General features: G+C 42.7%; 1 protein-coding gene across 2 annotated transcripts in view; it reads right to left on the bottom strand.

Annotated features, from left to right (window-relative positions):
- LOC147692459 (mitogen-activated protein kinase kinase kinase kinase 5-like) overlaps positions 1–12,005 on the bottom strand; it is a 742,536-nt gene that overhangs the window by 178,910 nt on the left and 551,621 nt on the right. For both annotated transcript variants that reach the window (XM_086938659.1, XM_086938658.1), the window contains exon 19: positions 8,480–8,559. In XM_086938659.1, the coding sequence (XP_086794785.1) occupies positions 8,480–8,559 (80 nt within the window). The remainder of the gene's footprint in view (positions 1–8,479; positions 8,560–12,005) is intronic.

The raw sequence follows: 12,005 nt of genomic DNA, 5'->3' as shown, positions 1-12,005 counted from the left end.
TTGAGAATTCGCAATTAATTGCGAGTTCTCAAATTGCGATTGCATTTAAGGAATCGCATTTTACGATTCCTTAAATGCAATGCATGAAAGTTAAAAAATCTGCGATTTCGCAAATAGGGGGAGCAAATTACCATGAAGTTGAACTTCATGGTAATTTGCAAAAACTTAGAAAAATGCACTTTTGTGCATTTTTCAAAGTTTCATGTTGCGCACACAGATGCCCTTAGGGCATCTGTGTGCGCAACATATGTGCACATATCAATTTCATGGGTGCAACAGGGTGCCCTTTTGACACCCTTGAAATTGCATTCTCAATTTGCGATTCTCTAATTGAGAATCGCACATTGAGAATGTCTTCCCATTCATTCCTACGGGCCTCTAGGCCCATAGGAATGAATGGGGAGGTATTCCTTAATTGCGAGTCGCAATTTGCGAGTCGCAATTAAGGAATGTTTAGAAATCGCTGTTTTTTAAGCGATTTCTACATGCATAGGCTTTTGCGATTCCTTAATTGCGATTCCTTAAAAATCGCAATTAAGGAATCGCAAAAGCCAACATTGATGCATATGCCTGAAAATCCATTAAATATTCGGTGCCAAGATATATTGCGACTGTTAAAATTACTTTGCCAGTGAATATGTTCACTTGAATTCTTATGCCAGAAAACAGGTCAGTCAAAATTATTGTGCCTTTTGTGCCCTTCAATTTACATCAGAACAGGGTTCAACTGGTAACATTTAGCATTATTTCAATAATGCTAAATGAAGCAAAGTGTAAGATTATATATTTCACATAAATTCATAATCACAGGGATAGTAAGAACATCAGAACAGGCAGTGTCATAGTTTCAAAGTCATTAATCCGTCATACTCTGCATTTGTATCTGAAGTTCCTGTTAATCATAGTTTACATATACAAATGGCTTATGATCATATGTACACAGTAATAGGCCATTGTGAATGAATCTTGGTGGTAAACAAAACAACTGATATTTTAGACCTACTTCCCAATATCTTAATATGCATAAGCACTGTCAATTTGTCAATTTGCAAGAGGTCACAAAAACAAAATGGTGGCATCTTAAAGAAAGGAACCCTGTGGTAAAGTAAGCTCAGAATGTCACCCATGCCCAGGGAAAAAAACTACCAGAGAATCTATTTTCTGAAAGGGATGACAGGTCTGCCGTGAAGTCGGGGAGCTTTTTCAAATCTGATGACGGCGCATAGGCCTACTAAGGGCTACATGCTATTCTTAGCCTTTTGAGGGTGAATAGTGCAGCTCTGTCAGACTTCACAGTGTGAGCAATATAGATTTAATGGATATTTGGGGTTGAGTGAGGAATCCTCAAGACTTGACTTCTTGAGCTAGCGATAATGAGATACCATCAGTTTGCAGCTCAGTCAAACAAGAGGTGCTGGATATGGAGAGCAATTAATATGAGATAAGCAGAAACTATCATTTTTCTTGTCTGAATTCTAAAAAGCTAGAAAACATTCAACAGACAGGACTTTAGTGTGAGAATAACATTAATATAAGAGACTTTTATGTAGATTTAGAGTTCATCAGCTTATTGATACATTGATGCACAAGATTCTCAATGGCTTCAGGCAAAGATTAAACAGGGTTGGATTGAAGCTTGAACTTGAAGGGACCCACCTGAAACCTATTAATTCTCAGTAGATGATTTGCAGCCTAATGATCTGTTTACAATTATTTATAAATGAGGAAAAGCACTTTAAGACTGTCTCAATAAAGCCACTGCAGGTTTCAAGAACTTCTATAATAGTATCAAAAGCAGCTGAAAGATCAAGAAAGGAATGGAGAAAGGAATTCCCAGTTATCTAGTATTTGGTGGTTATCAGACGTACTTTTTATTTCTGTGTTACTGGTTTTGCAGAAATAAGATTGATAGCTATCAAGTAAGTGTGAGTTGGTCAGCAAAACCTTTTAAGATGGCTTTCCTATCCATGGAGGATTAGCAACCAATATGTGGTTGGTGAGTAAATGTGAGCCTGCTTGCAAATGTAATAATGATTCCGCCACTTTTAAAGATTGTGGGAAGATGCCTTCTTGCAATAAGGAGTTAATTATGCAACATAAAAAAAATACTGGATGTTCTGACAGGCAATTGGTAATTGCACTAGAAGGTCAATTTTATGATCATTTTCAGTTTTTTGTTTATGTAGGCAAGCTGTTCTTCAGAAATTGAGAGTTTGTTGTGTCTTTAGCAGAGGAAGAGAGATTTTTAGGAGTATGAGCCAGTTGTACAAAAGTATTTTGCAAACCCAAATCCAGCAATTGGCAAAATCATAGGCTTTACAACTGCAAAATACCTTTGTTCATTGTACAACATCCATTCAATGAGTTGGTTGAGTCCTTCTGTCTCTCTGTATGGCTTATGCCACCTTTCTTAATTGTAAATACAAGAGGTGCTCTTTCCTAGTTCTGACTCACAAAGGTAACATACCAATGATTTGTGAATGCAATTGTGTTTGCAAAGAGAATTATCGACCTCTGAGTAGCAGTGATAACTAATTTGCAAAAGGAAGCTGTTGCTGTGGGACAGCACCCTTTTACAAATCATTATTTATGGACTCAGGAGGAGCCAACAGTGATCCTCATGAATACTGCTTGCCCACCATGGCCTCCCATCCAGAAAATATATCTTTTTAAAGCAGCACCTATACATTTAGTGGACATGAGCTAAACTAAAAAATAATTTTATGCTGGGAATGAGAGTGCAGAGATGAGACTCGCTGCCACTTGCAAGACTCCATCTCTGCATTCAAAGCCATTGTCGAGGTTCTGCGTAATGAGTCCTGTCTCATTAATATTCATGAAGCAGAACATTTTCCAAATGTATATTTTTGCGATACAACTGATTAGTATATCAGGGAAATTACAAGATAGAGCCCTGTTTTCAAATGAGTTGGTGTCCAAGGTTGAACTTCTGATTTAAAAATAGGACTTCATACATCAGGCTATATTTTTTTTAATATATACTTTTTTTAGTGATGATTTTGGTGGTACAGATGTCTTGGAATTGGTAAGGAAATACCTCTTTTTGCATGATCACACCCACAGTTTTGGACTCATGCTGCTGGTCTTTCCACTCTGAGAGTACACTGAGCCCGGCTAACTAGACCTCCTTGTCAGTGCTCTGATCCTTAAAAGCATATTGTTTAATTGACTTATACTTAATTGGCATAAGTTAACTTACTCATAGGCCTCTAGTATATGGTGCTGGGGCTACCCATTGCCTGTAATTTAATATGTTCCTCATGGGCTGCAGCTCATATTGTGCCACTATGAGTGTGGCAATGTAAAACATGTCTCCCAGCCTGCCACTGGTCACTGGTAGAGAACTTTTAAACTGCTAACTCGTCTATGCCATTCAAACTAATGACAAAGTCCAGCCCCCTCTTTCTAATATATGTAAGTCTCCCCAAAGGAAGGCCTACCGAGCCCTGAGGAAGAGTGCTGGATGTTAAAAGATAGGACATGAAGTTTTGTGTGTCCTAGGAGTAAAAAACCCAAATTGGTGTTTTTACTATGGAAAGACTAGTAGCCCCATTAGCAAGTACAGATCACATGCTGACCACTCAGCTGTGCTAACTCCTGAATGGGACACCCACATTATGTACTTCAAGGTATCAAAAGAAACCTTACATTAAATCTGACTTGATGCCCAAGTCGAATTAAATGTAACTTTTGAGTAAAAGGCAACTTTAGAGGGTTGCCACTCTGTTGCTCAAGTTCTTCAGCGGCCAGTTACAGATGCTGCTCACAAGACAGCTTTCTACCCTCCTGGGGAGTGGTGTGAACGACTCCCAGTAAAGGACACAATAGCGGCAGGAAGCCACAAAGCGCATGAGCCCAAAAGATGAGGTTCAAATGGGGAGCCACCTTTGAAGGGCAAATGGTGGACACACACAAGAGGGGCTGCTCTTTTGTTCTGGTAGACAGGTTAGCATTGGAGGTAAACAGTGGCTAATCTGGTTTCCTGTGGGTGTTTAGCTTGCAGGTAGCCGCAGCTCTAGCAAGGGTTACCAAGCTCTGCACACTGAGAGAATGGTCCTGACATCTTGGGAATGAGTGGAATATTGCACTCTTGGATAGCCTGATGCCACACATTGCAGGAAGTCATCATCAGGTGGTATGGGACTTGGTTGCCAATTGGTTAGTAGTCATCACATCCCAGAGGGCAAGTTGTGGGCATAAAAGTGGCACACCTGCACACAGACCTCAGATCACGCTAGAGAAACACCTCTCTGCTGCTGCCTAGGAATGAGAGGCTACACCAAAGACTGCCCTCCACCTGCTGGTCTTTGAGTTAGCAAAGAGAGCACTGTGCCTGTGGTGCCCTGCATGAGGAAAGTCATTCTCGAGCTCCAGACAGAAGAGGTGAACTCCAAGAGTCCACTGGATGACTTTCTGTTACAGCTCCAGTGCTACAAAAGCTGAAGAAGCCCCTTTAGACAAGTTGGTAGTCACGTTTGCTTGTTTGCTGCTCACCAACAAAGCACAGCCCAGCACACCAAAACCTGACACTCAAAAGTTACACCCGTGTTTACTGGACCCAGAAGAACCATTGATGTGCAATTTGGTTGCCCAAGGTGGAGACTAACTGAAGTTAAAGGTTGAAGCTGGTTTCACTGTGACCATCGACCAGTAGCCAATTGTCAACTGTTTTTTGGCTGGACTTCACCTAGACGTCAAGAGATATCGACCTTTCTGGACAAAGTTTCCACACAGGTTTGTAGACTGAGGGGTGGCCCAAGGAAGACACTCATCGGCCAGATCATCAGCCTCAGCGGCCTGTATCCCTTGCATTAGGACCACTCCATTGATGCTTATAGTAATTCTCCTATGGAGCTTGGAACTGAACTGGAGACTTCATTGCCTGAAAGATAACTGTCTTGCTAAGTCTTATCCACTAACCACTATCCGTGGTAGTTACTATCGCTTGTTTGCATTATGAGTGAAAATCAATGATATACGATTTACTTAAAAACTCATATCTCCGAAACCGTCTGGTGGATTTTGTTAGTCTTGGGGTCTATAATGTCATAAAAATATTACCTATTTTTATAAAATGGTGTCAGACTTCCTAGGTGTTGTGTTTTTTTCTTATTCAATTGTTTTGTTACTTATAAATGCTTTGCACTAGTTCCTTTGTTATAGCCTGACTGCTCGAAGACACAGCTACCCAGGATTGAGCCTGACAAGCTGCGATCGCACAACAACACCATATTATAACCCATATTCTCTCACAGAATTCCATGGATTATGCTTTGATTTATATGGGTGCTGCTTTGATTTGAAGTACAAGGTTAATTTAAGATTCTGAAATAACCCTTGGTTTCACTATCATGTGGCGATACAACGTGGAAACCCCTGAGCGACGCCACACCAGGCACCATAAAGCCTCTTCGTATTTTTGAGAACTACCGAGATCACCCGACTGCAGCCCAATTCCACAGGGACCTTGGCGGGAATAGGACTTTACCATTTTAGAGATACTTACAAATACGGATCCACGTTACGAAGTCCTCAAGTATAGGATAGCGTTTTTTTAATGGATCCCAAAGAATACTGCGAAGTTAACTACATTTTACCTTAAAGCGCATAAGGCTCTACTCTTAGTTACCTGACAACCATCGCTTCACGCAAGCTACAACAGGTAGAACGAATTAGGAACTGACCATTTCTACCACAGCCAAATTAGTGGCAAGGGGTGAAAAATCTATTTGACCCCGCTTACATGACAGAAAAAGATTAAGGGCCAGATGTAGGTGGCCAAATACCGGTCAGTAACGGCCGATTTCGGCCATTACCGACCGGTATTTGGAGTTTTAGATGTAGGGGGCTTAAATTTTAGAGAATCGGTAAATTTACTGATTCAGTAAAATACCGAATCAGTAAATTTACCGATTCTGTAAATCTAGATGTAGGTGACACTGAAAACAGTGCCACAGGCCCTTAAGAATTAGTTATTTACCACAAAATAATATTTCATGGTAAATAACGAATTCCAGTGTACATGCACATCTGTGCATGTACACCTGTGCCATTTGGCACAAAATCATGCCCTAAGGACATGTATGTGTGTCACATGGCTCACAAGCCAGAATCAGGGGCGCAACAGGGTGTCAAAGTGACACTCTGTCCCCCTTGACAATTCGGTAATTTTACCGAATCGGTATTTACTGATTCGGTAATTGACATTGATTCCTATGGGCCTCAAGGCCCATAGGAATCAATGGCAACTACCGAATCAGTAAATACCGATTCGGTAATTACCGAATCATACCGATTCGGTAAAAATTACTGATTTTTTTCCTACATCTCATTTACTGAATCTAGAATACCGAATCGGTAAAATTCGGTATTCTAGAGTCGGTAAATGAGATTTACCTACATCGGGCCGTAAGTCTTGAAAAAGATGGTGTAATTTACTGTATCTATCGAAACGCGTCAACGCACTTTTCATGTACAATTCAGGATTCCAGCACTTTAGTTAAAATACAGATTAAATCCTTGTATAAAACTAAGTGAGATCACAGGAAATTGAATGTACAAACTGTATTGAACAAATCCCATGTCTTACATGTTTCTGTCTGTTTTTGTGATTATGCGGGTCATAATAGACTATGTATTAGCCTAATTTTAACTGCATTTTTGTGTATTTTTCAAGTGGTTTTTACTTTGTGTTGTATATTATACTGTGTTTTTAATATTATTCGCATAAACTTTTTCATTGAATAAAAGTACAAGCTTTTTAAAAGTTGGTCACTAATTAATTGTCTATAATTGTGTTGAATTGTGAAGTTAGATCAAGGGGATCAATCTTTCTTTGGTTCACTATCATGTAGTACAGGGAGTGGATACCTTGCAGTCACTGTTTCAGTTTTGTTAGGGCACCCAAGGCTGTGCTTCCAAGGAGTGCTATACATGACTCATAAAATATAAAAACTATTCTGACTTTAAACATTTGTACACCATCTGGGCCTGATAGTAGAGGGATGCTACACAATGAGTGCTCACAGTTGCAAGTATCCTCGCTGGACAGAACAAAGCAGGAGGCATACCTCCATTTCTCTATCATGCATTGGCATCCCATAAGTCACATAGCTACCGTGTTGGGGACCTGCTGATGCTAATATGATTTCACCTCTTCTCCTATGTCTTTCAAGGGACTGCATTTCCATGATTGGGACCTAAGGGCAAGAAGGTGGCAATGTTCAGATTTACACTCCCAGCAATACTGTGTTGATACTGCAGAAGTATTTCTATGAGTGGTGGGGCGTGGGGTATGCAATGCAGGTAGGGAACATGTCTATTTGTTGTGCCTGTTGGGTTATCCATGGGAAAACTGATCACTTGGGAATGAAGAAACCAAAATAAATGCCAAACATGTCAAGCCTGTGGAAGCGGTGCTGATCATCAGCCTGCGGTTGCCTGCAGGGGGCTTTGGCACTTATTTATGGAGACTGCCACTTATTTTTTCTGTATCTGATACTTACAGGGTGCGAGAGAGGTAGAAACTCATAGTTTGGAAAGACAGAGGAAGAAAAAGACACCAAAACGATTACAAAAAGCAGGAACCTGTAAGTGCGAGAAAAAGGGGCAGGGAGTATCTGGCGGTAGACTAAAAACTACTGGCATTTGTGGTCGGCACTCTGATGTTTAATTGCACCGACTGATGGCAATGACACAATTTCTTTCACAAATTAGGGGCCATATTTGTCAAGGGCTGCGTTGCTTTTGCTCTAAGCAATGGGATGCAAAAGCGATGCAACCCTTGAGACGTGATTTATCAAGCCAAGCAAGGCAACCTTGCGTGGCCCTGAGTGGCTTGATAAACCTGTGCCCCTTCTGGCACAAAACAATCCTGCTAACAACACAGGCACCCTTGAACCATGGTGCAAGGGTGCTTGCATTGGCGCTAGGCAGCACGTTGTCCACCAGCACTGGGAAAAGGCAGGAATGCACCGTACAATGTTAAATACAGCCTTTCCCTATCAAGCAGCGCAGTGCACCAAAAGGTAATCCCATTGCTATGAGAACTTTAAAAACCTGTGTGCCCAAGAGATCTGAAATCCATCCCGAATAGTACAGGCTATTTTAAGAATGTAAATGTATTGAAGATGCTGGGGACGGTGTATTATCTTATTTTCTGTCTGTCACCGTCAGGAAAAACCTGACGATGATGGGCAAGAATAATAATACTGGCGGCCATTTTAAATACACCTTAATAGTAAATTGCGTTGCCCAAACCTCCACTCTGATTTCCTCACTGGTCATAAATAGTAAAATCTGAGCAAAGGTAGCTATATTCATGCACTGAGATAAAAACCTATTATAAAACGTGCACGTAAGTCAGTCATTATAGGCCCTGCCACGCCTTTAACTCTGTAGAGGTACTTTATTAACTTTTGGGCTAGTGAGCACCGAAATAGAGTGATGGGAGCTTTACCGGTCTTGCTTTCTTCTCACTTTTAGGAGGTAGTAAAGGTGGTTGTTCCTCATTCAGTTGCCTCGCCCACAAGTTTGGATCTAAGGCACAAGGGATAGAAAGGAGAAAATTTAAGAAAAAACCTATCAATAAACGCATATTCTACATTCTCACACACTGTAAAATAATATTTGCGTTATTAGTTCAGTCTTTTTTGTTTGTAGTTATATTGGGTGAAATGTGACAGGCTGTTTTTTAGCTGCTTGCTTGAAATCTGTCACAAACACAAGACTCAAATGAGTATATTTAGAAACCCCTAACATCACAGGAATGTCACTTTTTATGACTTTCCTGTGGCAATAAACCCTTCAACTTATTTACAAGGTGGCATTGAGCTTAACGCCGCCTTGTAAATGAGGCCCTCTTTGATGCTTACACTTAGTATGAAAGGGGCGTGCAATGGGAGTTGCGGTAGCATTCCGCGGTATCCAACATTGATTTTTATGCTGCCCCCTATTTACAAGGGTGGCATAAATAGGAGGCAGTGCCAAAATTAAGACCAGGGAAAACCTGGTCTTAAAGCGAAAAGAGGAGAAATGTCTCTTTTGCTGTTTCTATGTGTGCTGCATTGTACAGCACACATAGAAACAGCAAATTGCCATGATTGAATATTCATGTGCAGGAAGGTGTCTCTTCCTGAACATAAACAATAATTTAAAAAATGACGATTTGCAACTCCTATGTGTGCTGCACAATGCAGCACACATAGAAGTTACAATTCACCATTCTGGATTGTTTATCTGCAGGAAGGGACACCTTCCTGCACATAAACAATCATTCTCCCCAACGCAGGCACTATGGTGCAAGACTGCCTGCACTAGCTCTAGCGAGGTAGATTTAGTGCCAACACTAGGGGAAACACAGCGGTGCGTCGTATTCTTGTAAATATGGCACATCCCTGTTTTCAGAATGGGTGAGTGTGGCATTAGCAATTTTCTTTTTATTTTATTTTTTAAAAAACCTTTATTGACAGTTATGATTATACAGTAACAAGCATACAACCGCCAGAGTCGGCTGTTACCATTATTGACAAGTGTATAGGATAAGTCAGTTACACAGCGCTTCAGCCGGCAACCAGCGGGTCCGGCGGCGATTGAGCAAACATGGCACATCAATGTATTTTTATTTACAGGAGAAAGAAGTTTTTTTTTTAATGTTTTATAAAAGAAAACAAACAAAACAGAGAGAAAAGAAAAATGTAAATAACTGTCGAGGCAAAACAGAAATTTTACACACATGTGATCCCTCCGTGAGGGGGAGAACCGCATCTAAAAGGATCTTATGTAGCAGCAGTTGAAGCTTAAAAGCTATAAGGAAAAGGGGGGGGGAAGGGGGAAGAGAGCAAGCAATCAGTGCATTAACGAAAATCAAGACCAGAAGGAACATCTGGCTAAGGGGATTGCAGCACCTCCGGTGGAGTCACAAAGGGGGGAGTACAGATCTCTCCGCGATACTGATTCCACTGGTTCCATATCCTCCCCCACTTTTCAGGTCTACCCCGAGCGACGTACACCGTTTTTTCTCGAAACATGCACCAGTCCATGTTTTTTGACCAGGCTGACAGGCTGGGTGCCCTCGAGGACCCCCACAGTTGTGCAATGTCACGTTTGGCGACCATCTTCCCTAAAGTGGCCCATTGTGTCTGAGCCACGTTGTAGTCGTTGGGTTCCCACACATTCAGAAGACACCTACGGACCTCAGGCAAGATCGAAACACCCGTTACTTCTTTCATGACATCATGCACACGGCTCCAAAAGTATACTACCTCGGGGCATTCCCACAGAATATGGAGGAAGGTACCCATCATTCCACACCCACGCTTACACAGTCCATCCACAGAGTATCCCATACGTAACAATCGGGGGCCTGTCACATACATGCAGTGTAAGATTTTTAGTTGCACCAGTCGCAGACAGGCCGGGATTGCCACCTCCTTCGTAGAGGATATCGCTGCCTGCCAATCCTCATCATCTAGTTCCAGTCCATCGCTGGTCCAGGCCTCATGCAGCTGTAGAAGAAGGTCTGTCCGGTCGTTTATCAGTTTCTTATATATGAGAGAGATAGTACTGTCCGGGACGTGACCGTCGAGCACTCTGTCTTCCAGGGGTGAGGATTCCGGAATGAGGGTGCCGGTCGGGAAGACCGAACCAATGGCGTGCCGGACCTGTAAGTACCGGAAGTATTCCCTATCGCTAAGTGTATATTCAATTTTTAGCTCATCAAAGGTCTTTATCCTATCTTTTATCCAAAGATCCCCTACCTTGCTAATACCGATGAGGTCCCATTTCTCAAAGCCCTTGGTGGTCCACAAATTGCCTAACTTCTCAGAGACATATAGTGGAGCCGCTCGAGTGACAGTGTCCGACCAGCCCATAGCTGCATTAGCACTATACCAGATCCGCACCGCCACCTTGGTGGGTCCCGTTAACGTCTTATCCGACCGCCTAGAATAGAGTGCCCTGTAATAATTCCCGCCCAGAAGTAACCATTTATCCATGGCAAAGGCCGGGTTAGACACCGGGCCATACAGTGCATGATTGACCGCGCTCAGTTGGGAGGCCCAGTAGTAACGCCTGATGTCAGGCAACGCTATACCTCCATCGTACCAAGGCAGTGTGAGCTTAGCCAGGGCAATCCGGGGTCGTCCGGTCCACAGCAACTTTCTCTGGAGGTTTTCGATCTCATGGAAATAGCTGGTGGGCACATGGTCAAGAGTGTTTTGGAGTGTGTACAAAAATCTAGACAGGGACATCATTTTAAAGAGAGCTGCCCTGCCCACCAGGGACAGTGGCAGCCTACACCAAGCTTTCACATCTGCTTTCAACCGAAGAAGCGGGTGGAGTAAGTTACGTTGATACCTAACGACGGGGTCACGCGAAATATATATACCCAAATACTTGAAGCCGGAGTGCGAAATTTGTATCGGGCAATTACGCAGCACAAGAGGTGAATCGTCAGTGAGCGAGTAGACACAGGACTTACTCCAGTTGATCACTAGACCAGAGTTCTTATCAAAGGAGTTGAGGACATCGAACAGTACCGCCAGAGATTTCCGAGGGGAAGTGAGATAAAGGAGAATGTCGTCCGCATACAATGATATGCGGTCTTCAAAGTCGGGGGCCCACCTGATACCCTTGAGTGATGTTTCCCACCGCAACCATGCGGCCAGGGGTTCCAAAGCCAAAGCAAAAAGCAGCGGGGACAGGGGGCACCCTTGTCACGTACCTCTCCCGAGAACAAAGGAAGCCGAGACCCTACCATTAACGACAACCTGAGCCAGGGGCTCCTCGTAAAGTAGCCTGACCCAGCTAATGAACACCAGCCCAAAGCCAAACTTCGTAAGGACCGCCCATAGATACGGCCATTCCACTGTATCAAAGGCCATAGTGGCGTCTAGAGAAACCAAAATGGCCGGCTCACGCAACGTCTCCGCCCTCGCCAGAACGCCATGCAGACGACGTAGGTTTAACGCAGTGTTGCGGGTTGG

This window comes from Lissotriton vulgaris, chromosome 9 (genome assembly GCF_964263255.1).
Source record: "Lissotriton vulgaris chromosome 9, aLisVul1.2, whole genome shotgun sequence".
NCBI classification, from domain to species: domain Eukaryota; kingdom Metazoa; phylum Chordata; class Amphibia; order Caudata; family Salamandridae; genus Lissotriton; species Lissotriton vulgaris.
This window is presented reverse-complemented; position numbering and strand designations above follow the sequence as displayed.